We start from the raw sequence: 27,211 nt of genomic DNA on the forward strand, positions 1-27,211 counted from the left end.
CGAAAAATACTTAGAAAAATTTTCGGACTTCACCACAACATTAACACAAACCAGTATAGGATCAGAACCAACTTCGAATTAAAAGAACTCTACAATGACACCGATATTGTCCAAGAAATTAAATCACAACGACTAAGATGAGCAGTCCACGCGCACAGACTTCATAACGAGAGACTTGTAAGACTGGTATGGGAGGAGATTCCTACAGGCAAAAGACCACTCGGACGTCCCAGAATGCGATGGAGAGATAATATCCAAGCAGATCTCCGAAAAATGAACATCCCATTTGACCCTAGGCTGATGGAAGACCGAACAAATTGGAAGAAAGTTGTACAGTCAGCCAGGACCCACCCAGGGTTGTAGCGCTACGTGATGATGATGACATATTGGCGAATGTTCTGTAATGAACTGTTTGGCCTGTCTTTGTCCTGATGAATTCCTCCACCACTCCAAAGATTTGTGAGCTACCCACTGTCTTGTAGCCGTTCTTGAATGCCTTTGCAACGCCGCAGAAGGGTTCCGGTCCAAGGAATGGTATTAATGAGCCTTGTTTGGCCATCTCATCTGCTATTTCATTGCCCTTATGACCCTCGTGCCCTGATAACCAGGCTACCGTAACCTTGCTAAGGTCTCCTAGTTTATTTAGGGCACACACAATCACTAACTTAGAATTGACTTCTACAGAATTGAGTGCCCCAAGCGCTGCCTGACTATTTATGAAAATGGCAACTGAACGGAACGTTCTTTCCTGCCTTTTTATTTCTTCCACGCAGTGATGTATTGCCGTTATTTCCGCCTGGAAAACTCTCACATCCTTTGATAGACTTACCGCGAAATGTATCCCTCGATTTGTCCCTACTATGCTGGCTTCCACAGCTTCCGATGTTTTTGAGCCATCAGTGTACCAGGTAGCAGCAGCTTGTATAGATACACTTTCCTTCCAGTCTTTCCTGCCTGGTATATTAATTTTGAATTTATTGTCAAAGCAATATCTTGTAGCTGTTGCATCGATAGGCTGCCCCATCACAATATCGGCTTTTAGCTCACCAATTAGCTTTTGTTGTCAGCACCATGCACCTTGTATTTAGCTGACTATGCATTAATCTGTGCATCACTGATCTGGCTTCGCCCTGAACAAAGATATGAAGTGATGGTATAGATTCAGCAGGACTTCCAACGCTGCTGTAGGAGTTGTTTTTATGGCTCCAGTAAAACACAGGCATACTAGCCTTTGCGTATTAATAAAACACAGGCATACTAGCAGCCTTATTGCTCCCACTTGCTGCGTCTTTGTCCACCACGTCACCGAGCCATAGGTTATCATGGGTCTAATAACCCTTGTGTATAATAACCATAGAGTCATTTTGGGGTTAAGCCCCCAATTCTTACCGCATATTCTTCTACATGTGCCAAAGGATATAGTAGCTTTCTGTGTGGTTTTCAGGATGTGAGTATTCCATGTAAGTCTATGATGAAGTAGCGAGGGAGAGGTGAGGGAGCCATATGCTGGATTATTGGAGGTGTCGGTTTATTAAAGTGAGATTATACTGTAATATTAAGACTTCTTTTACGTGCTAAGTAATTTTTTCTTCGATTTTGCTCTGAATGCACGTTTTTTCTCACCTTTTAACAAATGAATTTTTGTAGCACTTTCCGATATTTTGGCTTTGTTTTTTCGCTTTTTTATTTCAAAAGGCAACACAAGCTAATTATGTTGTTTTTAAAGTTATAAATAAATAGAACAGGGAAATATAAAAAATCATGCCATGTTTATGCTTAAAGTTATAGCGGTTATAGTGTTTTAAAAATATAATTTTGCTATTCTATTACTACATTCAATTCAATAATTATTTGGTAAAATTCTCAGTCCTCGTACAATTAAAAATAAAATTAAAAAAAAATAAATGAAACACAACTAACATACACAACAGCTATAGGGTGTCCCAAAAGCAGCGGGACGGTCGAATATATCGCGAAATATACATCGGATCAAAAAACTGAAAAATATGTTTTCAATATTTTTCAAAAATCTATCGAATAACACCAAACACGACACCCCCTCCCACACACTGGAGGTGGGGTGGGGGAAACTTTAAAATCTTAAATAGGAACCCACGTTTTTTATTGCAGATTATGATTGCTTAAGCACAATAAGTAAGTTTTATTCGAGGCATTTTTCGAATTGTGGACAGATGGCGCTATAATCGAAAAAACTATTTATCCTGATACCCTAGGTAAATTATAGAAACGGTCCAATATCTCGAGAAATACACTTCCAAATGAAAAACAAAAAAACATGGTTTAATATTTTTCAAAAACCTATCGAATAACACTAAACACGACCCCCACTCCATCCAATGGAGGTGGGGTGGGGGTAACTTTATAATCTTAAATATGAATCCCCATTTTTATGGCAGATTTGAGTACCTCATAAAAAAGTAAGTAACATTTATTCCAGACATTTTTTAGATTTGTTGATAGATGGCGTTAATAACTAGTATTTTCCTAATCACAGCGCCATCTGTCAACAATTCTAAAAAATGTCTCGAATAAATACTCCTTATTTTTTATGAGGAATCCAAATTTGCAATAAAAAACGGGGGTTCCTATTTAACATTTTAAAGTTACATCCACATCACCTCCATGGAATGGAGTGGGGTGTCGTGTTTAGTGTTACTCCCTAGGTTTTTGAAAAATATTAAACACATGTTTTTGGTTTTTCATTTGGAAGTTTATTTCTCGAGATATTAAAGCGTTTCTATAATTTACTTGTATCTGGATCAATCGTTTTTTCCGATTATAGCACCATCTATCCATAATTCGAAAAAATGTCTTGAATAAAAGTTACTTATTTTTACGTAAGGAATCCAAATCTGCAATAAATAATGGGGATTCCTATTTAAGATTTTAAAGTTACCCCACCCCACCTCCAGGGGTGGACTGTGGGGCCGTGTTTGGTATCATTCGATAGATTTTTGAAAAATATTGAACCTATATTTTTCAGTTCTTCGATCGGATGTTCATTTCGCGAGATATTCGACCGAGCCGCTACTTCTGGAACACCCTGTATAAATTAAAATAGTCAAAAATAACTATAGATTAACCATGGGAATATTTTCAGTACTTCGTTCGACAGGTAACAGCCATACACAATTCTTATATTTCGCTAACAAAACCTTAGATACCACGTTTTCATCCACCGTAAACATGAACTGGAGGAGTTTCAGTTGAAATTGGTGAGATCTTGCTAACGTTCCCCTTGGTATTGTTTTTTTCAAATAGTTCAAAACCTCTTGTTGCTCGTCTTTGTGAAATAATTTTACTGCTATCAATATGGAACCTGCTGCAATTTCGCTGGGGAAAAAGTTTGAGAATTCCTCAAAGAATGTTGAAAAGTCTAATATGAAATAAGTGGATGCGTAGAGTTTCTGAAATAAAAAAATATATGTTAAATTTAGATACTCCGCCCATCTGGCTTTTGTAGATCTTAAGAAGGTCTATGACTCGATACCTAGAACTAAGCTATGGAAAGCCATTGAAGACATCGAAGTTTCAAGAATATTAATAAAAGAAGTAAAAGCACTCTACAAGAATAACAAAGTAGCTATTAAAACGGGCAATATAATATGCAGTCCATTTAAGACAACAAAGGGACTGCTACAGGGCTGCTTCAGACCCCCTAACCTGTTCAAAATATTCCTGGAAATAAATAAATAACCCTGAAACCACGGAAAAGAAACTACGAAGGAATGGGCAGTGGCGTAGCTGAAGATTGGGGGCCCCCCGCGACAATTATAAACATTAACTTCAAAACTTTTTTTGCTACATTGCTGTTATTTTTTCGTCGCAGCTGAGCTCATCGTAATTTTTTTATACGTTTTTTCCGTTCATTTTTAAATTCCGGTTTAATCTGTACTATTCTGCTATTCCTGCTGCTTCTGCTAAAATTTCAGATAACGAATTTTTCATTTCTCGAAGATTATCACGAGTTTTTTGAAAAAGTTGAAAAACCGTAAACTCTGCCGTTTCAGATTGCAGAAGTTTTGATGTTAGTTGAATAAAGTTACTATAATACATTCACAATCAAGATGCAGTAGAAGTAAACAAACCGAGATACATTCACTGTTACAAGGAGCACTCCTGAATCATGATTTACAATGGATTATACATTTTAAATCACAAATGATGATTTACAAATTTTATACATTCTAAATCATGATTCAGGAGTACTCCTTGTAACAGTTAACGTGTCTCGGTTTGTTTACTGCTACTGCATCTTGATTGTGATTTTAGTATAAGTACTTTAGATTGAATAGTAATGTTAACGGCAAATTCAAAATTATTCATATGCTCTAATAATGCATTAGCTTCTAATTTTTCATAGTTTTTTGATAGCAATGAAATTTTTGTTAAAGATTTCATTACTTGTCGGAAAGTTCGACGCAAAGCCATAACTGCATCATGTCTGGATGACCACCGGGTTTCACATAACATTTTTAAGGTTGGCAAACGTGATGAATTCAAAGTGATAATAGTACATAATATACTTACCTATGTAGTAGATTCCATCTTTTAATACTTGCACTAAAAAAACCAACTCTTGTACCAGCAACGGCATCATTCAACACTAGGATCAGATTATGGGATGCACATGAAGATAGAAAACTGTTTTTTCAATGTCAGTTATGCTCCTTTTTACGCCTGAATATACACCACTCATAATGCTTGCCCTATCATACCCCTTTCCTCTGCAGTTGTGTACAGAAAGGTGCTTTGATTGTATAAATTTTAAAATTTAATTTACAAGTCCTTCTGCACTTTGGTCTAATATGCAAATAAATCCCAAAAAACTTTCAACAAGTTCTCCTTTGCAGTGGCGGCTCGTGGCCTTGGAGACAGGGTCGGCAAGGTTTTTTTTTGTCTCCTCATATAGGTATACCATCAAACTAAAAGGCTTAAATCATCATAGGAGATTTTGTTGTTTTTTGTTTTTTTATTTGATGTACTCTCTGATGATACATTCTCTCTTGTTTCATGGTGTTTCGACAATACGTGTTGATTCTTTTGAGACAAGATAAATCCCGTTTATTTGAGGCAGAAATTGGTGGTAGTGATGATAAGAAAATTGATGAACAGTTTGTTATAATGAATTGCAGTACTTACTACATAGAATTATACATACATATTTTGTAACTTATCCCACTTTCTGAAAATATTTGGATCGGCATAATTTTTAAGTACCTAACTTGTTATAATAAATATCTTGGAAATTCTTTGGCGAAGGTAACTTTTAAATTTTGAATCGTCAAAGAGGTCAAAAATTTGCAAATCTTCAAAATTCGAAAAACGAGTATCTATTTGCATATATTAGTAGGTATCCAAAATTTCAAGATATACCTACTCGTTTTTCGAGAGATGTACCATGTTGTTGTCTTTTTTGGGATGGTTCGGAAATATCAAGCGAATCCAAAATGTCACTGCGTATATATTGGAAACTACTATCATTACGAAAATCTCTGAGATTTTGCACCAGCTTTCGTATTCTATTTTTTGAATAAATAATGTCAGTTGACTGATTTTAAACAATAATGAATATCTTAGGCAAACTCTGTCTTAAAAATATTTAAAAGAATATTAAAAGAGTAATTATTTAATAAAGTTCTCAAACCGATTGCTTCACGGATCAAGGTATCGCCAATTTCAAAATCGTCGCCTTCGATAATAAAATCAAAAACTTCCAAAAGCTGTTCACGAAAATCTGCTACAGATACTAAAACTACCAGAGATAATTTGCTTAGATAAAACTAATCGAGATTTAAAATTTCATCGCGTCTGACAAACTGTTTGCTTTTTTTTCGAAACAAATTTGTTCTAAAGCAGTAATCCGTCTAGGTGAGCTAAACTGGCAAGAAAAGACGATATTCTTTATTTTTTTACACGTATCATGCAAAACTAAATTCATTATATGCGCATAATAGTGAGTAAATAAAGCTTGTGATGCAATATGTAATTTTAACTTTTGACTGGAGACCATTCAATTCACCACACATCACAGCAACGCCGTCATAAGATTGCCCCAGTTTGCCCTACCAATTTATTTTTGATATCAAAAAATTTTAATCTGTTCTTTAAAACACCAAAAATATATTCTGCCTTATTGCTTTTACTCACGTCTCTAAAACCTAAAAATCTCTCATAAAAATATTACCACGTAACGCGTATCGAACAACAATAATTGATAATAATTGTGAATGACATGATAATCAGAAGTTTCATCTACTTCCAGCGAAAAGCAAATTAATGGTTTTCTAAATCTCAGATTCAATAACTTTATTCAAAATGTAACTATTTGATTATATGTATTAGTTCATTCTGTATTACGAATACACTTCGAATCAGAAAGTAAGTATTTCTAAAACAATTTTATTAATTCTCTATAATTACTTTGATTTTTATAACACATGCTTCGATCCATCATGTCCACTAAATGATAATTCCTGACAACTTTAAAACATTGCAATATCAACTAAACGACGTAAACCGGCGTGATTATTTTTGACAATAATTTCTGCCGATGCGATGTCTCCAAATGAAACACCGACCGGCAGGTCGGTGATGTGCCGTACCTGCCTAAGGAGAGAATGCATGTTCGCTTGCTCATCGACTTGTTATTTCGTTGAGTTCTTAGATTAATGAAAAACCCGAGATGTAACATCGTTCCAGTGTTGCCGATGTCACGATATGAAATTATGTTAAGCGGTTGCTAAAATTATCAGATTTTGCCAAAAATTATGTTAAAATTTTTATCGCCAACCACAGAACTTGGACAAAATTTCAGTAGAATTGCTCCTATTTTTTCGGTAGAAATCGTCAAATTTCGGTTGATTTTATTTTTTACTTCTTTTGCTATCACATTGCAAAAAAATGATACTTTATTATACTTCTATTATAGGTACAAGTATTCAAAAATAAACTACCTTCGTCATAATATGATGATCAATAATCATCATTCATCATAAAAATCACTCAAAATTCAAAATCGGTTTACGTGAAAAAATGTATTTTCTCGGCTTTTTATAAAGCAATAATTGTCTTCATTTTTTTTAATCCATAAGTTACTTAGTTTGATGTTAATGATATTTTTTATATGAAAACCACAATCCTCAATAGTATTCACTATTCAGGTAGGTACATTAGTCCCAAAATCAAATATAAAAGGACAACAAAGGTGGTCATAAAATTGATATCTGTATCTGCTGAACATGTGTCGCAAGTCGCAATCTAGTAAATACAAATAAATGCAAACAAACTGAAGAATTCTTGAAAATTTACTAAACTCTATTGCCAAATCTATCCGTATAAAATTATGTTAAAATTATCAATTATGTTAAAAAAATATTTATTATCAGAATGCCATAAAAATTATGTTAAAATCTGATAATTATGTACAAATCGGCTACCCTGCATCGTTCATTGCGGAGCGTGCCAAATTCTTCTTTATCCCTACCTAAGCGATTCCACCAATTGGTGTCGATATTAACTTCGTATCGTGACGAGAACCGCCGATAATGTCCGAAGCTCCAAATTCCAATGCCGCTTTGTTTACATTCGACACCACGGTGGTATTATGCCAGATTGTTTGTAATTGTAAAAAGTACCGAGTTACTTATTTTAGCATTGTATTGCTTTGTTTATTTTTTTTTTAAATATATGCTCAAGATATCGTACCTAGTCTGTTAGTTGTTGACTCTAAATATGTTTTATATTAATGCAATGTAATATAATAAATATAACTTAAAAAAATATTACAAAAATATATACAAAATAAATACAAAAAAACTTTTTTTTTGGGATTAATTAGATCAATGGGGGGCTATAACAATAATCCAACTGCTAAACAGTCTAAGAAAGCTTATAGAAAAATGTTAAAACATTTAGAACTAAGGGATAGTTTTAGAGGAAATTGAATTCCTTTAGAACTGATTACAGTTATGGCTCCTGAAAAAGTCTTGCGGCAGAGAATGAATTGTTGAAGACGAATGTGTTGATGATAACGATGACATATCCAATACAAATTTTATATCACTTCAATTAAGGAACTTTTCATTTACACATTACAAGAGAGAAGTTATTATATACATTTCAGGATATGTCATTTATAAAATATCGAGAATTTTGAAATGTGAAGATTGTGTAAACGCAATTATAGGAGACCGAGCAGACTTGTTGACATAATTCATCAACCAAACAGATACATTAAATTTAACTTATCCATCCAAAGATGTTGTTATTATTTGCTCTACTGCAGAAAAAGTGCTACACTGCTACATAAACCTTAATGAACGTATTAATGTTAATATTGTTAATATCCAAATATTAAAAGAATTAACAGAACAATCATTCTTTAGGAACTTAAACAACCACTTAAAACATTATTCCTTTTTAGAGTTACATTATTCCAATTTATTAAAATTAATAATTTTCACCTACATTAACGTCCGAATTCATCATTATAATAAGACAATTATAGATACTAGTAAAATTAAAAGAATTATTCATAATAAAATGACATTATTTTCTGGACAATGAAAATATTTTTTAGTTTTTGATCATTGATTATTTTTATTGTAAAACTTTATGTTATAAAGATACGGTAAACAAAGTATATTTCAAACGTGTGCATATCATACCATATCATACATTAAAATATTAATTTTAAATTTAAGATAACTTCTTATTTTTTGTGATTAGTCAATACGATTAGTGTAATTAGTTAAATAAGTGTATATTAATTTGTGTTATATTCGAAACTAATTTAATAAATATTATTAATTATTCTGAATCCAACTCTGTTTCATTTATGTAGAAGCTCCCCACCCCAGCGATTCTGTTTAGAAACAAGGCAACATTCTCACAGCTATCTAAAATAGGTTCATGTTACATCTCGGGCTTCTTAAATCTATGGTTGAGTTTTACGTGTAAATTGTCAAGCTACGGATGGTTGGGCTCGGCTAGCCGAAAAGTCAGATGAATGGCTCGGATCATTCATTTTTTGAGAAGTCTGTTATGCGCAGGGATCACTTAACGCTCGGATTGATCAAATCATTTTAAAAACCATGAATAAAATTTAGTCTGTATTATCTGACAGATTTTTTTACTTCACAGATACAAATATTAAAAAAATCTATATCTATAAATGTGTGGGTCGGCACTGCCGACCCTGCCGACCCTGACCGGCCGCCACTGAATGACATGATAATCAGAAGTTTCATCTACTTCCAGCGAAAAGCAAATGGTTTTCTAAATCTCAGATTCAATAACGTTATTCAAAAGGTAACTATTTGATTAGGTATATGTATTAGTTCATTCTGTATTACGAATACACTTCGAATCAGAAAGTAAATATTTATAAAACAATTTCATTATTTTCTCTATAATTACTTTGATTTTTAACAAATGCTTCGATCCATCATGTCCACTAAATGATAATTCCTGACAACTTAAAAAAATTACAATATAAATTAAACGACGTAAAAGGGCGTGATTATTTTTGACAATTTCTGCCGATGCGATCTGGCGATGCTAAATGAAACACCGACCGGCAGATTTAAATATGCCGTACCTGCCTACGGAGAGAATGTATGTTCGCTTACTCATCGACTTGTTATTTCGTTGAGTTTTACGCGTAAATCGTCAAGCTACGGAGTGCTACGAATGAATTAGGTACGGCTAGCCGAAAAGTCAGATGAATGGCTCGGATCATTCATTTTTTGAGAAGTCTGTTATGCGCAGGGATCACTTAACGCTCGGATTGATCAAATCCTTTTAAAAACCATGAATAAAATTTAGTCTGTATTATCTGACAGATTTTTTTTACTTCACAGATACAAATATTAAAAAAATCTATCTATATAAATGTGTGGGTCGGCACTGCCGACCCTGCCGACCATGACCGGCCGCCACTAGTTCTTTGGAAGGTAAATTATTTTCATCGCAAGCTATTTTTACATACCGGAAAATAAAACTAAGCTGATCGTGTTTTGAAATATCTTGAGTGGTATCAAGAATTATTTAATAAAAACAAATTTTTTTAATTAAATTAATAAATTTGTTTTCAATTTCCTGAGCCAACAAATTTATAACTACGTTTTGTATTTGGTGGCTCAAGTAATTTGTTTAAGTTATTGTTTTTATCGATTAATTTAGCTAAAACAGGATCATATTTAGCTAGTAAAAGAACCACCGACAAAAAATTACCTTTTTGGAATTCACTTTCATCTAAACCAGTGGTTTCCAACCTTTTATGTCTGGCGACCCACATTCTGATGTTTTTTCATATTCACGACCCATCTCTCACCCATGAAAATAAAGAACACGGTCACTGTACGCTACTCAGCTACTGTAAGAGCCACGGCGCGACCCATCTCAAATCCGCCCGCGACCCACTAGTGGGTCGCAACCCACCGGTTGGGAAACGCTGATCTAAACTACCAACATGCCCACGAAACGCTAAATTGCACCTTGCACCCGGAAAGAGTAAGAGTTACCCGCTTCATTACTTTCTTCCAAATTCCCTATTTCGATGCTTATTAGGAAAATATGTTTTGGTCCAAAATTTAGAGAAATTAGAAGTATTAAGCTTGAAGGCTTTAAGGGGCCCCGACGTCTTGCGGGCCCTGCGGGCCTATCAGCTACGCCACTGGGAATGGGAATACCAGGAAGAAACGAATATATCTAAATTTATATAATATCCTAAGTTTTGCAGATGACTAAATAGTGGTCGCACAAGACGAAGATGATCTCAGTTTTATGATAAGAAAACTAGGCTAGGAATATACAAAGAATGGGATGGAAATAAACCTAAAGAAAACTGAATACTTAACAACGGAGAATACAGAAATGAAGCAGTGGAAATAAATGAAGGTGAACAAATTAAAGGAACAGACAAGCACGAGTATTTAGGTTTCAAGGAAGAAGATATAAAAAATAGACTAGGACAAACAAGAGATTGCATACGAAAATTTAATAGGTACTGTCGAAAAGAACATCAGTACCTATAAAAACAAAAAGAAGAATGTAACAACAACACCATAATAAGAAGTATCCTTACTTATGGGTGTAAAAATTGGATAATAAATAAGAAAACCAAAAATAAAATAAGAGCAACAGAGACTTAATTCATAAGGAGAGGATGCAGAGTAGACCAATAACGTTGGATAAGTGGAATAATAGAGTGGAGCCCGATATGAAGACGGAAGAGAGGCAGACCCCGATGATCTTTTAGAGATGAAGTGGACGAAGCAATCTGCAGGAAGGGGACTGGCAAAACAGAAAGACCTGGAAAGAACGGTTAAATGATGGAATACAGTTAAAATCATGGAAATCCTTAGTATATGTCAATTTAGATACTAAGATAGTGGAAATCAGACCAATAATGACGTACGCGGCAGAAACACGACCTGATACAGAGAGGACAAAAAGAATGCTAGAAACAGCAGAGATGAAAACACTTCAAAAAAATCGATGGTAAGACACTATGGGATAGAGCTAGAAATGCAGATATACGACAGATGCAAGGTGGACACCATTAATAACTGGGTGAAAAACAGAAGAGTAGAATGGAATGACCACATAGTAAGGACGGCGAGAGACGGTTTCCCAATAGGAAGACGATCAGGGGGAAGACCACGAAAAAGGTGGAATGACAACCTACTGGAGGCACATTGAAAAACAGACAGAGTCATGCCTACACAAAAAGAAGAAGAAGAAGAAGATAGTGGAAAACGAAATGCTGACAGCTGACTGAATTAAGTATACCTACGATTAGTATATGGTTAACGATTAGATACTGAGCCACAAGGTGTTCCAAGAGAAACATACCTTGTGTCAATTACCTAAGAACGAATTTCTGGAGTTCAACAGAAGAAGATCAAAATAGAGGTAAAATGGCTGCTGTGGCGTGGATCACAGTAAAGCCATACAAAACCAAAATGGGGACAGAAAAGTCGAGGAGGTAAAAAGAAACTTCGAGATTTCTAGGGTCACTATAGCAGTGCCATAAAAGTATACAGAATGGCGGTGGTACACAGACACATCCCTAGTATAGTCAACTAGATCAGACTCAAACAGTCCTGATCATTAATAAATTGGAACAAGCAGTGAATGAAGCACCTATCGAAAATGTCGAGATATCCTGTCTATATCGATTTTCAAAAGCCTTGGAACAATTCAACCATGCTTTTCTGGTTGCTAAACTTTCTGCTCTGGGTTTACATGGGTCTTTGTTGATGTATATTGTTGTACATGAATACCTAAAGAAGAAAAAGAAACTTACCGAACATGGTGTAATATGAAGTTCTAAAAAGAAATATTCGACAAAAAATACAGGTTCTATATGCGGAATGCGAAAATCTAATATTTTCAATATTTTTCTTTCCATGTGTATCATTTGTTTGGATATATATGTTTCTGAGCACATCATTAAAATATTGCTTGGCTAAAAAAAAATGATAAAAATTATTAAAAAACAATAATAAAAATTTATGAAATTACTATTTCAAAACATACTTGATAATAGTATGTATTTGTAAATCAAGAAAGACAATGTCAGTTTCGACTTATACTTTATTTTATTTTAAAAATCCTCGAGGAAAATAAAATTCCTGTAGCTGGCTGTATACCATAAAGCACAAAAATGCGATATCCTTTGTAAAAGTCACTAATAAGGGTTACATTAAATCACAGAACGTTTTCGGATTAAAAAACATCACCAGTGTTACTAAAAGCCAATAATGTGCATGCCTGAGCCACCAAAATGATTGGGGAAAAAACCCTTTAAATGTTGAAAATTGTTATGATATACTACATATTTTTAAGATAAAGGCAGTTTTTGTTTTCATTTGATTCAGAGTTGGACCACCATCTCCAGATAGCTATTTCTGCATCCATGCGTCTTCGGTGGAGCTATGCAGTCACAACTCTGAAACAAAATCGACCAACCCTGCCTACATAAGGGAAAACATCGCGATGCAATGAATTCACCTTTTGAGACGCAAACAGCGACATCTCTCGTAATACGAGGAAGACGAAAAAGCCCCAGACGCAAAGGTTACTACTTTTATACAATTAGAATAATTGAAATAAAAATAATAAACAATAATTTAAATCCAAGACTTTTTCGTTAAGAACCTGCTTTCTGGCTGCATCCCGTATCTCCGGCTTTTACAATATATAAGCACAAGAGACGACGAATATAGAAGAAGGCAAATAAAGAACACTTAGGCCACGTATCTACCCTATTTTCCTCTAGGAAAAGGACCGAAAGACAGTTTCTTCAGGTACTCAAATCTGAGTAAGATGAAAAAAACATACATATTTTTAATTATATTTAGTGATGTTGCAAACAGAATCGTGACGCAGCAACAGAATCACTTGGAGAGAGGAAAGTAACGAATACCAATATATCAAAAAAGAAAACCCCATGGTTTCGAGAGGAAGTGAAGATAAAATGCGAAGAAAAGATGAAAGCCTTTTTACAATACAGAACACAACAAACACAACAGGCATACAACCACTATAAAAGAATTAGAAACGAAACAAACACTTTAGTCAGAAAAATAAAAAGAGAACACTGGGAGAGTTTCTTAAAACAGATGGAACACGACTTCTACGGAACACAAAAGGAAATATGGAGAATGATCAGAGGACAAAGAAAAGAAATGAACGAACTAATAAAAACGAAACACATTCAGAAGGAAACTTGGGCAGACTATTTTTGATCTCTGTTTGCTAAAGATAACGAACCACCAACACCTGAAGTGACAACAAACGAAGAAATAAATATTGAAGAAGCAGAGGTAACGGAAGCATTAAGGAAATTAAAAAATAGAAAATCACCAGGAGAGGACAGAATATCGAATGAACTCCTAAAGTATGGAGGACAAGACCTGACCAAACAATTATTAAAACTAATCCAAAAAATAATAGAACAAAACAGAATACCACAAGAATGGAGATCAAGCATCCTAATACCTCTCTTCAAAAAGGGAGAAAAATCGGACCCGGAGCATTACAGAGGAATTAATTTATTAAACACAACACTAAAATTAACGACCAAAGTGATAACAAACAAACTGAATAAAATTATAACATTAGCAGAAGAACAACAAGGTTTTAGGTCGGGAAGATCATGCACCGACGCTATATTTATAATGAGGCAGATTCAAGAAAAATCGTTAGAATACAACAAACCGGCATACTTATGTTTCGTGGACCTTAAGAAGGCATTTGACAGGGTCAAATTAAAGGACGTTATCCATTTATTGTATGCAAGAGAGGTACCTCTAGCAATAATTAAAGCGATCGAAAATATCTATCAGAACAACACAATAAAAGTAAAAGTAGATGAGGAACTAACTGGCCCAATTGAAGCTGACAATGGGATAAGACAGGGAGATTCCCTGAGTCCTCTGTTATTCAACCTGATCATGGACGAAATAATAAAAAAAGTAAGAACAAAAAAAGGATACCAAATGGGAGAAAAACAACTTAAAATAATCTGCTATGCAGACGACGCAATACTAATCTCTCAAAGTGAAGATGATTTACAACGTATGCTGCACGAATTTAATATAACCGCTAGAAAATTTAACATGTTAATTTCCCCAAAAAAGACTAAATGCATGGTTATAACAGCAGATCTAATAAGGTGTAAATTAGAGCTGGAGGGTCAAATAATAGAACAAGTTATGGAGTTTAAATATCTAGGCATCATACTATGCAGCTACGGAAAGCTCGAAACAGAAGTGGAAGATCAGATGAATAAAGCAAACAGAGCCGCAGGTTGCCTGAATGAAACAATATGGAGAAATAAAAATATCGGAAAAGAAGTGAAAGGCAGAATTTCCAAAACAGTCATCAGACCAATAATGACATAGGCGGCAGAAACACGACCTGATACAGAAAGGACAAAAAGAATGCTAGAAACAGCAGAGATGAAAACATTGCGAAGAATCGATGGTAAGACGCTGTGGGATAGAGCTAGAAGTGCAGATATACGAAGGAGATGCAAGGTGGACAACATTAATAACTGGGTGAAAAGCAGATGAGTAGAATGGAACGACCACATAAGCCGAATGACAACAAATAGAGTAGTAAGAACGGCGAGATTCCCCAATAGGAAGACGATCAGTGGGAAGGCCTCGAAAAAGATGGAATGACAACTTACTGGAGGCACATTGAAAAACAGACAGAGTAATGTCTATATAAAAAGAAGAAGAAGATGTTGCAAATATTCCTGGATACTACCCAGGGTAACACAGGATTCTTCCCAAGTGGTTGGAATTTAAGGATTGAAACCTCACATATTGGAGTTAAAGGGCCAACTTCATGAAATCAACATTTAAAAGGTTTTTTACCCAAAACATTTTGGTGGCTCAGTGATTTTGGTACCCAAAACGTTCTGTGATTTAATGTAACCCTTATTTAGGGAATTTTATATATAGCTTCGACAAAGGATCTCGTATTTTTATTTTATTTTACTTATTATAAGTACTTATTAATATACTTTATTTATAAGTTTATTTATAAGAGTACTATATTGAATTAATATAAATGTAAGTCTAATTTTTTTTAGTAGTGCAACAAAAAATAGAGCGTTTTTATCGCTGCTTAGGATACAGCGACAATAATCCACATACTAGACCAAGCTGACAATGTCAACGAAGAAATTAAAAGAATAGTGCTTGCCAATAGGTGACCTCAAAAAAAATTAGTGTGAAGAAATTAGTGTGAAGAAGAAGTGTGTGTGCGTACATTTAACGAAGGTTAAAATAAATACAAACAAAATATCACTAATTTTGTAAATATTTTAATATATTGTATATATTTGTTTATATATTGCGATAACGCAAATGTGTATATTATACACTGTATAAGTAACTCCTTTGCACAAGTTCGAATAGGGGGAAAATATCAAATGCTTTTTTCGTAAATTTTGGACTGTGACAGGGAGATCCGTTGTCCCCATGTTGTTTAACTTGGTCTTAGAATATGTCATGCGAGATATTTATCCAAAAATCAAACCAGACATAGCTGCTCGGAGAACAAAAATCGTACTTGCTTTTACTGATGAGGTTGCACAATCAGCATTAGTACTATAAACGATTTACGTATAAAATTAACTACGAAGTGGTTAAAGAATTTAAATATCTAGGAGCTATAGTCACCAATGACAACAAAATAGATTGAGAACTTGAAACGTGAATAATGACAGGAAACAGATCTTTCTTTGCAATGCAACATCTAATGAAGTCAAAACTTCTTGCAGGAGGTGTAAAAATCCAGATATATAAGACCATAATACGACCAGCAGTCGTGTATGGAAGTGAAATATGGACGCTAACAAAAAGAGAAAATAATAATATGCTGGTGTGGGAACGTAAAATCGTTCGAATGATATATATGGCCTTTCAGAGACAGCGTGACAAACGAATGGAGGCGCAGGCGCAAATACAATAACGAGGTAGAGTCTCTATTCGGAAAGGAAGTGCTAGTCAGATATATAAAGGCCAATATACTCAGATGGGCAGGGCTTGTGATACGCAGTAACGACAATCGCGTTATAAACAATGTGTTTTGGGAAATTCCAGATGGGCTAAGGTCTGTAGGCCTAGGAAAAGGTGGGAAGATGTAGTCAAAGAAGATCTGGAGAAAATGGGATTGAGACAATGGGAAATAATTAGTATTTAATAATTTATAATAAGTATTTAATTAGCTTACCGTCATTATCTGTCCTGACATCTTAGACGCTAACCAAAGGCAAGTAACAGCTACTATTTCATATACAGATTGTGGTATTTCTATTGAAAATAATATTCTGTCAAACATGTTTACACTGCAATAAACTATTTCTTCATGCAGATGATAAAAAACCTACAACATTTCACCAATTGCGTATGAAATATTTCAATAATAGGGAAGGGGATGACAAGACGGAGTATTTAAGATTTGAAGATCGGTTCCACGCCTATTAAAAAAATTCAACATCAGTCACATAGAAAAATGGGAACAATGGAACTAGTGGTAGTAGAAGGAAAAGTAGAAGACCGAAGATCAAGAAGAAGATCTCCATCACGATGGGAATACCAAATGAAGACTGGTGGGAAAATCTCTACATGAAGGTCCATATGGCACAGGATCGCAGCCAATGAAGCTCTCTCTCTCTCTTTCTCTTCAATCCTGATCCCGGATGGAATGTAGTGGTCATCGTGATGTCGTGTATTCTCCGCCTCCAAAGATCTCTGTCTCTGGATAATTTGGTCGATCCATCTTGTTGGGGACCTTCCCGTGATCTTGGATCTTCTACCTTTCCTTGGATAATAAGTCCATAGTAAAAGGTATATTCATCACATAAATAGTTTACAACAACATACAGCTGGATTTTGATTAATGAATGAAATTCAAACCTGTATTTTTAGTAGTATATTAATACACTTCGCCCTGTCCATATTACTGACTCCAAATCTCGTCAAAAAATCACCTGGAAGTACTTCCTGTTCTCTATCCAGTGATGTTTGAAAATGATCCTGAAATGTAATTTCAATGATTACTAAGTATAATGTACATCAAAATATAAATTAATAACATTAGCTTCAATAAACCGACTGGCTGGTCAAATGCTCGATATTGGATCAGCAAGAAGCAAGATGGTAAAAGTGAAGCCTTGAATGCAACAAATATTCTTTCAGAGAAATGGAATGTTTTGGGCTAAGACAATCTTTTTTATTAATTTTTTTGTTAGAAATCTTTGGTCCTCCAGTTGGCGATTGAGCCGATGGGCCAACCTCTAACTTTTTTATAAAAATCTCTTAAATGGTTAAAGCTGTAATCAAGAGCTTTGAAATACCGACGTATCACAGACATGGAAATCGCAAAGAAAGCAGATAAGGAATATGGTTACATGGTTTATGCAAGGAATATGTACAAGAAGACAGACATTTAAAAACTAACAAGAATGAAACTTGACAGTGGGGATTTATTGAAACTTAAAAGTAAGAGAAAATGAAACAATAGGCGACATGTTTGCAGTGGAGTAAATAAAAAGGAAAAGAGCAAAAAGAGCTGTGTTGAAAAAATGTCATGACGACGTAATTATCTACAATCAATTCGGGAATATCGTGAGGAAAAAAGTTACCTTCGGTCTTACATTGGTCCAAGAGAATATAAGAAATTTGCAAACCCATGTAAAATTAAGAAGTAATAAGTAAATGAATACTTACACGCCATATATCCTGGAAAGGCTGGTCCAAATAGTCTGTTAAGCGAGCTATAAAAATATTTATATGTATTATTGAAGTTATACTTCTTTAGGAGCTATAGGGAGTGAATGTAAATGTGAGCGATTTCATCAAAAATGTTAGTACTGGGCGCAGATGCGTTATACGTTTGCTCGGATTGGGTGTTCAACTGACATGTCAAAAATTATCCAATATGGCGGCTGTGGCGCCGCTTTGGTTTGTTATGGTTATGGTTGTTTAGCTGTGTTTTAAAATTTGTGAGAACAGAGACAAAAGTGAGTTAATAGTTGTACTGACTTTTTAAATAGTTTATGTATATATTTTTGGACTTATTAATATAGAAAAAAAAGTGTGCGTACTTTGTACGCACATAAAAAGTTATATTTCTATTTTTATGATTTCAACGATACAAATATACTTTAAACATTTTAGTTGTATTTTTATTTAGATATTAATCTAATTTTAATACTTAAAATAATACCAAAAATTAAAAATAACGTTAATACGTCATTTTTATGAACTGAAGATTCATCTCTGCAATTGCTTTTCTCGTAAGGAATCGTATAAACTTTAAGAAACGTCGTTATTCGACAAAAAATTTATAATATAATTTTTTCATAGGCTATCCGCTGTAGCCTTTGTATTTTCGTCAAATTTTCTTTCTTTCTTTCTTTCTCCCCTTTCTTCCCTTATACCCTTTCTTTTCTTCCTTATACCCTTTCAGGTGTCGGATTTGGGTTTAATTTAGCTACATATTCACCCATCTCTTCCATTCTTATTTCGTCAAATTTTAAAATCACTGAAAGAAAGAATATTGGCAACGCTGGCAAACGAATAATGCTAAATAAAGGAAAGAATATTGGGCAACTGAAATGGATTTTTGGAGAAGAGCAGCAGGAAGATCTAGAACAGAAATAATTATTACCAACGAACGCATTGGAGAAATAATGGGAATCAAACGAGCAATCACGTATGATTTATCAACAAAACAACTTATTAGTTTGGACATATACAAAGAATGGATAAACAACGAGGTAAAGCGAGAAAAAGTTGGAGCGAAGAAATAAACTAAGAGCTGAGAGAAAGGGCCATAGAAGAGGACCTATGGAACAACCGGACGAAGTGGCGATTGGAAGTCGGAAAATGGCAGAGAATGTTATAAACCGACATGTAGTAGTAGCAGTGGCGAAGCGTGACTTTTTCTAAAGTGTTACCAAAACTAGATGTAAAAAAATCTTATTGAAAAATAGTTATTTATGAAACAGTTCGTGAAGTATGTTTTTTGCGAACGCACGCGATATTTAGAGAATACGCACGCTATACATCGCGTAAGTTCGCAAAACGTACTTCACGCACAGTTTCATACAATATTTTATCTACGATAAACAAATAAAAAAACTGTAACTCTTCGTCACTGGAATTCATTTCTATTCTACAATTTTTAGAACTTTGACATTTAAAAATCCTAACTACTTTCAAACCACAAAACTGTCAAAAATTTTGTTGTTAGTTAGGGTGACCAGATCATAAACTTGAAAAAACGGGACACATCCAAGGAGCAGTAGCGTAGAATTTTTCTCTGGGGAGGGGGGTTGGCGTATTTATTTGTTTTGTTTGTGAAAGACAAGTTACATTTTTCTACTTTTTTTATATATTTTTCATATGCCCTGGGGGAAAGGGGGTTTAACCCCCAAGTCCCCTCTCCGGGTACGCCACTGCCAAGGAGGGTTTGGGGCGATATCCAAATAGGCAAGATGAAACATGGTCTTTTAGCTAATTTGGGACCTACAAATCCTTTTCAATTTACCTTTGAATATGTAATTTACGTACGATCAAGACTGCGAAACAAAGTAAAAAACTCAGCCAGAATATCATGGATTAACAATCCGTCAGAACAAAACAGTTGTTAACTGAACAGTAAATAAAGCAATTTCACAAAAAAGTCAGAGCAACAAAAAATAAGTCCAGCATTAAATCAAGCAAAACAAGAGGACTAAAAAACCAGAAAGGAGAAACCGTATTTGAAGAGAAACAGATCAGCAAAATATGGGAAGAATATTACGAAAAAATGCTATTCACTATGAAGAAGGAAGCACACTGCGATGAAGAAATAAAACCGTAGAAGATAACGACGAAGTCGAAATTTTCACAGCAGAAGAAGTACAAAAACAAATATTAAAAACCTAGGAAACGGAAAAGCAGCAGGAGAAGATGAAAAAGTAGTGGAATTAAAAAAATACGGAGGAAGAGAATTACATAAAGAAATAAACCAACTAATACAACACATTATGGACAAAACTGACTACCAGACGATTGGAACACAGGTATTATAGTACCTATAATATATGAAAAAAAAAAGGAGATCGGGAGGAGTGCCAGAATTAAAGAGCAATAACTTTATTAAACACCACATATAACATTCTAGCAAACATACTAAACATGAGACTTAAATAATGCGCTGAACGAATATTAGGAGAATACCAGAATGGATTCAGACCAAGGAGGTCGATGATTAATTTCACAATTTCACACATACAGTGAAACAAATAATTCAAAAATCTAGAGAATACAACAGAGAAATTCCCTGAATATTAATAGATTTTAAAAGGGCTTTTGATATAATCAATCGGACGAAAATGATGGAGGAGATAGAGAATGTTGGAATCCCAGAAATATTAAGACAAATTATGCTAACAGTAAGCCTAAAGAACACCAAAGCAAGGATCAGTTTCAACGAACAACTTCTAAGGAGATAAATGTAAATAAATGAGTGAAATAAGGTGACTCTGTCTCCCCGACACTATTATTTAATCTAATATTGAAAATAATCATAAGGAGGACAAACTTATATCCACCTTTAGCTACTTGGGAGTAACAATATGGAAAACCGGAAAAGAGAGAACAGAGGAAAGAATTCTGAAAGGTAGAAAAACATATGGAATGATTAGAAATCTGTTGAGAAACAAGACAAGTATAATATTAAATAATATAATACCTTAATAAGACCTGTTGATACATATGGGATGGAAACAACGACGATTAATAAGAAAGAGGAACATAGCATTCCGAAATTTGAACGAACAATAATGAGAACAATACTGGACCACAATGTAATAAGAGAGGGAGAAATAATAATAAAAAAAAAAATGCCGAAATTGAAGAAACAATTGAAATTGAAGAAAAAATACGAGACATTTAGGCGTCCCGAGAGACTTTTTCGGGACACCGGGACAAATCGTTAAAAAACGGGAAAATATCGTTTTTTCAGGACGTTCGGCTACCCTCTTGTAAGTCATTGCTCATATTGTCATAAATATGACAACGCGAAAGTTAAGGATACTTGATTATATGAAAGTGTGCCAAAAAACCCATTGAAAGTGTGCGAAAAAGTAAATCCCATTTAAAATACATTGTTACTTCACGCACACTTTAAACCCTTCACGCACTGCTGTCTATAATGACAGTTTTCACAAACTAAAAACTTATACATAATATGACATAAAAAGTAGATAACAATTATTTTGAACCTCCCAAATATAAGTTTTTGTAATTATGTATACATGTATTATATGCATGTAATAGGTATAACAATAAATAATAAACAAACTAAACAGATTATCCTACAATAAAATTAACATCAAAAATAAACAAGTAGGGAACAGAACATATTTTGAAAACTAGTGTTTATATATTTTAAATCTTCTATTTTCAATAATTTCATTTTTTTCTTCAAAATTATATATAAAAAAAATATACAAGGATAATGACTTTTCAAGTAGTTGATCGATTACGCAGCAACATTCTTCCATGTTCAAATTCAAATGCACGAATAGCTACTAAACTAACGTTACCATTTTGTAGAATGGTGACAATACTGATATACACAGCGTGCCCGCGCCGTCTCTGGAGCCGTCATTCCTTCAAAATTTTCAGTCTCGACCGATAGCGAGAATCATCTTTCGTTACCAGAACTAGAAGTGGTAACGGAATATAATAACGTGCAACCCTGCAACGGATTCAAATGTATTCACATGTAATCTCGCCAATATTTTCGTGCGTCTAATTAGCTATTTACTGAATTTGGTAGGTACATACTACGTATTAACAAATATTTCTGTTGGTAAAAAATATAAATGGAATTATTTCATAGTAGTCATAAAATATTTATTTGCAAGATTTTTAACTGTTACCAATGGTAACAGTGGTTACATGGACGCTTCGCCAGTGGTAGTAGACTCTTAAACAATATTGGGATTCAGATAAAAAATGCTGTATTGTATAATTTCGTATATTACTTTTAGAGCTACTTATTTACCTGGTCTTTGTCGTTTTATTAATTTGGCTATTCTAGCATCACTTGACGTCTTTTTGATACTGTATTTAGAGAACGGATTGGGTATAATTGGTGAAACGTCTATCTTTGGTAATCCTTCAAAATTTTCGTTTAAGGTTAGCGTCTTCAGATTTGTCCGCTGATTTTTTGAAGAAGGTCCAGCCTCATTCGTATTACTTTTTTTATTTATTCGAAAATTTTCCTTATTTTCCCAGTCAGATTCTGGAACTGAAAAACAATTTTCTATGTTTATAAGAAATCATATATTATGTTACAAAATGGTTAACTAACGTTGAGACGATATAATTGTTAATTCCATCCAAACTAAACGAACACATGGGATATTTTAACAGTCAAGAGAATAAAGGTGTTATGTTACATTTTTGATAAATGACATATTTATCCCCTAAACAGTGTTCAAGGTTTTGTTGACAACACAAAAAGGAGTTATACAGTAAAGGAGTTATACAGGAGTTAAAAGTTTAGTTACACATAATCTTGATGTTTCCTTTGAATATTATATTTAACAAAAGAAAATAGCCTAAAATTATTTATTTTTTAAGTCATTCATTGGAACCAAAAACAAAATAAAAAAGCTCCAATACAAATCGCGTTTTGTTAATTTACTCAAAACTCAAAACTTTAAAAATGCGACATGATACCTTTATCCACTCATATCTTTCATTAATAACAAAGATGTCCTCAATGCCTATATGGCAGCGCCTGGAAAGAACTAAAAATTTTTTGAAAGAAATCAATATTTTAACTATAATTATTTTTACCTGGGGCTAATGCTATCCTATCTGATTTTTTGTTTTTTTGCGGCTTACCGCAATCTTGATCGTTATATATTGGAACGACTCTGTCTGGATCTGTTTTGACATCTTCTGCTACATAGACAGTGTTATTTCCCTCTTGCAATATGTTTTCGATTTCTTTCTTACATTTATTTTTTAACATCGTTCTTGAAATATTTCCTGAAGTGACAAAATAGTACTTACTTATATTATATTTTTTAATAGCTGACAGCATATTAAAGGGAAAACAATTATAATCAAGTACTAAATCGTTAGTCACAAGGATTGGCAGTGGACCAAGTCGTCTATAATTGGTTTTGAAAAGCCAGAAATAAAGCAATTCAAATATCTGGGCCGTTACTTAAAAGATACGATGGATGGTTTGAAGATGAAAAATTTTGCAGAATCAATTGGATGTTTGGAATGTTTCTGTAACCGTCATAATATAATGTTTAAATCAAATTGTGGTGAGTCAGCAGATATTAATTTGGACGACAGAGAGGACTGGAATACCAAGTTAACATTATGTTAAAGAATTATTATCCACGAGATGTATACAATGCTGAGAAAACAGAGGTTTATTACCAAGCCATGCCTAACAAGACATTTGCATTAAAAAAATGAAAAATGTACAGAGAAGAAGGCAGCAAAATAATGTTTGACTATTTTGCTTTGTGCAAATATGAAATGTTTGAAAGAAGATTCATTAGAAATTGGATAAAGTATAAATTCCTGCTGTTTTAAGGGTAGTCATATTGACAAATTACACTTATAATGGGTTTCTAACAAGAAGGCTTGGATGATAACAGAAATTACGACAATATTGCTGCATAAATTTGACAAAAAATGAAAAAACAAAATAGAAACGTGCTTATTTTCCTGGATAATGCCACATCACATTATAAAGTTCCATTAGGAAATGTTCAAATGTTCTTGATACAGTACAAGGTAGAAATATCAGCATTGCAGGAAATTAGATGGAAGGGGAAAGGACAAGTAGATCAAAAGAATGGCACTTTAATATTCTCAGGGGAAGAAAAGCAGGGACAACATGGGATAGGATTCATAGTAACGGGAAATATGAGAGACAAATTAATGGAAGTCAGACTAATAAACAAAATAATGGCCTACCTACCTAAAGATTGAAGCTAAACCGGCAAACATATCCCTACTAAATGTTTATGCACCGACAGAAAATGCGAAAAAGGAAGAAAAAGATAATTTCTACGACATTATGGAAGAAGAGCTAGAAAAAATACCAAAAGAAGATCCGATATTAATATTAGACGATTTTAATGCACAAATAGGAAAGGAGGATTATATATAGCAAATAGCAGGCAAACATACAATACATGAGAAAACTAATGACAATGGGCACAGAATATGCAACATGGCGACAGGAAATAATATGTTTATCATCAGTAGCTACAATGTTCAAGCATACAAGAAAACACAAAATCACCTGGGTTTCTCCAGACCAAAAATCAGAGTCACAAATAGACCACATATTAATATCGAAAAGAAGACAATAAAAAATAACGGATGTAAAAAGCTACAGAGGTGCATGCGGAGATTCATCAGACCATTTCCTGGTGGTAGCAAAGCTGAGACAAAAGATGAAAGTAATGATAAGGCAGAAAGCAGAAAGAGAAGAATAAGAGGTGGAATATCGAAAAATTGAAGGAAGCAAAAGAGATCCAAATGAATGAAGCAGAAATAGGTAAAAGGATTGACACACTTAATAAGGAAACAGATGATATCGACGAATATGGGGCGATATTAAAAAAAGCAATTAATCACACGGCGGAGACTACATTAGGGACGAAGCAAATTACAAGAAAGAAGGACTGGTTCAATACAGAATGTAAAGAAGCAGTTGAAGAAAATGTAAAAGTACGAAATCAGTGGATACTTATAAAATTGAGCATAGAGATATATACGAACAAAAAAGAAAGGAAAGTAGCACAATATTAAGAGAACATAAGAGAAAATTAACCATTTGGTTAACCAACAACTAATTGACAACGACAGCTACACATACCTTGGTACCAACATAAACAGACAGTGGGACCACTAAAGTGAAATAAACAATAGGCAATAAACAATGGCATAGGAAAAGCCAGATCAGCGTTCATAATGATGAAGTCTCTTTTCAAAAGCCACGATTTACCTCTTGCTACCAAAATCTTTTCATCAGATGCTATGTATTTTCTACGTTATTATACGGAGTAGAGGCCTGGACAGTTTCCGAGGCATCTTTGAGAAAACTCGAGGCATTCAAGATGTGGTGTTACAGGCGCATTTTGAGAATTTCGTGGGTGAATGTTAAAGTTCTACGTAGAATAGGCAAGGAATGCGAGATTATTAACACAATCAAAGAGCGCAAACTAGAATATCTTGGCCATGTTATGAGGAATGAACAGAGATATGGCTTGTTGCAACTCATTCTTCAAGGCAAGGTATTTGGAAAGAGAGGACCAGGGAGAAGAAGAATATCTTGGCTTCAAAACGTGAGAAAGTGGTTTGTTTAATACATCGACAACCGGACTATTCAGAATAGCAGCAAGCAAAGTTAGGATAGCCATGCTGATCGCCAACATCCGGAACGGATAGGCACCTTAAGAAGAAGAAGAAGAAGAGAAAATTCATGGAAAGTCAGTTGGCCGAAATTGAGGCGGAAAGTAAGACTCAGAACACCAAGAAATTCTGCATAAATTCTACAATAAACATAGATACATTTATCCAATGCACTTTTCTGGATTAGGTATTTATTAATACAGCTGGTTGGAAAAAAGTATCTCATTTCTCTGATGTTATCCAAGAAAATCCACATTTTGATGAAAAGGACAATGCACTCCTAGTCCTCTTCTTTTTCCTACAGTCTGTAACGAAAATTTATCTTTGGATGAATTTGCTCTCGTTGCGGGATAATGATGAAAAAATTCTGACAATAGTGATGTAGATCAGTGGTTTTCAATCCTTTTGAGTCATGTATCACCAAATATTTTTGATTATTTTTGGTACCACCTAATTGAAATACCTATCTAGTCAGTTGATCTAATTAACTATAATATATAGTGTTGCTGATGTTGGCTGTTTTTGCGTTATTTGTAGGTACCACCTCAAATAATGATATGTACCACCAGTGGTACATGTACCACACATTGAGAACTGCTGATGTAGATGAATGTAAAACTCCAAAATCTACTTTATCTAATATGAGCGAAGTGTGTGCAAAATTGAGGGCATGGAGAATTATTTATTGTGCAAAATATTGGTGAAATTTTTATGGATGTGTCTCGAATTTTACTTAAATGTGAAGCTGAGAGGTTCTAAATCCTAAATTAAAGCTAAAAATGCAAAACAAACAAAGATTGACACAGTTTAAAAGAGCTTAACATCTGTTTTTTCCTAGTATAGTATGTAGTTTTATGTTTTGTATTATTATTAAAGTAGTTTTAGTACTTTTTCCTTTTAATGTATAGAATTATATTTGGTTCCATTAATAAAATAAACAAAGTTCTAAATATTTTTATGTGTTTGCGGCTTGCAAAACCTGTCAATAGCGGCCACCTTTATTTACCGTTCAAATAGATCTTTAATTTTTAGTGACCGTTATTGACAGGTTTTACTGTAGGTAGTAGTTATGTAAAGTTTTTATTAAAAAAATACCTTTTAGGCTGTTCAACATCCTTTCAAACAATAATAAACATGGATCAATGTGTACACATTTTCAGTGGGTTTCAACAACTAAGTACAATTATGCCAATGGTCATTAGTTGTCG

The 27,211-nt window shown here is 34.0% G+C and overlaps 1 protein-coding gene across 1 annotated transcript; it reads right to left on the reverse strand.

The window, feature by feature from the left end:
• Nucleotides 1-1,772: 1,772 nt before the first annotated feature.
• LOC114334481 (uncharacterized) lies at nucleotides 1,773-27,211 on the reverse strand. Its single transcript, XM_028284525.2, has 8 exons — nucleotides 27,099-27,211; nucleotides 23,412-23,606; nucleotides 22,612-22,857; nucleotides 18,279-18,325; nucleotides 17,466-17,585; nucleotides 16,780-16,932; nucleotides 12,335-12,496; nucleotides 1,773-3,428 (listed from the first exon to the last, which is right to left on the reverse strand). Exons 1-8 carry the CDS (start codon nucleotides 27,115-27,117, stop codon nucleotides 3,093-3,095), a joined length of 1,278 nt encoding a protein of 425 aa, XP_028140326.1. The 5' UTR covers nucleotides 27,118-27,211; the 3' UTR covers nucleotides 1,773-3,092.

Source organism: Diabrotica virgifera, chromosome 10 (genome assembly GCF_917563875.1).
Source record: "Diabrotica virgifera virgifera chromosome 10, PGI_DIABVI_V3a".
Taxonomy (NCBI): Eukaryota; Metazoa; Arthropoda; class Insecta; order Coleoptera; family Chrysomelidae; genus Diabrotica; species Diabrotica virgifera.

Bases quoted from the DNA above. Each gene is read 5' to 3' on its own strand.
- LOC114334481 (XM_028284525.2), bottom strand. The intron at 17,586-18,278 runs GTAAGTATTCAT...ATTACATTTCAG, and splicing joins CTTTCCAGGATATATGGCGT to GATCATTTTCAAACATCACT. The intron at 3,429-12,334 runs GTAAGTTTCTTT...TTTTTATTTCAG, and splicing joins TTCATATTACACCATGTTCG to AAACTCTACGCATCCACTTA.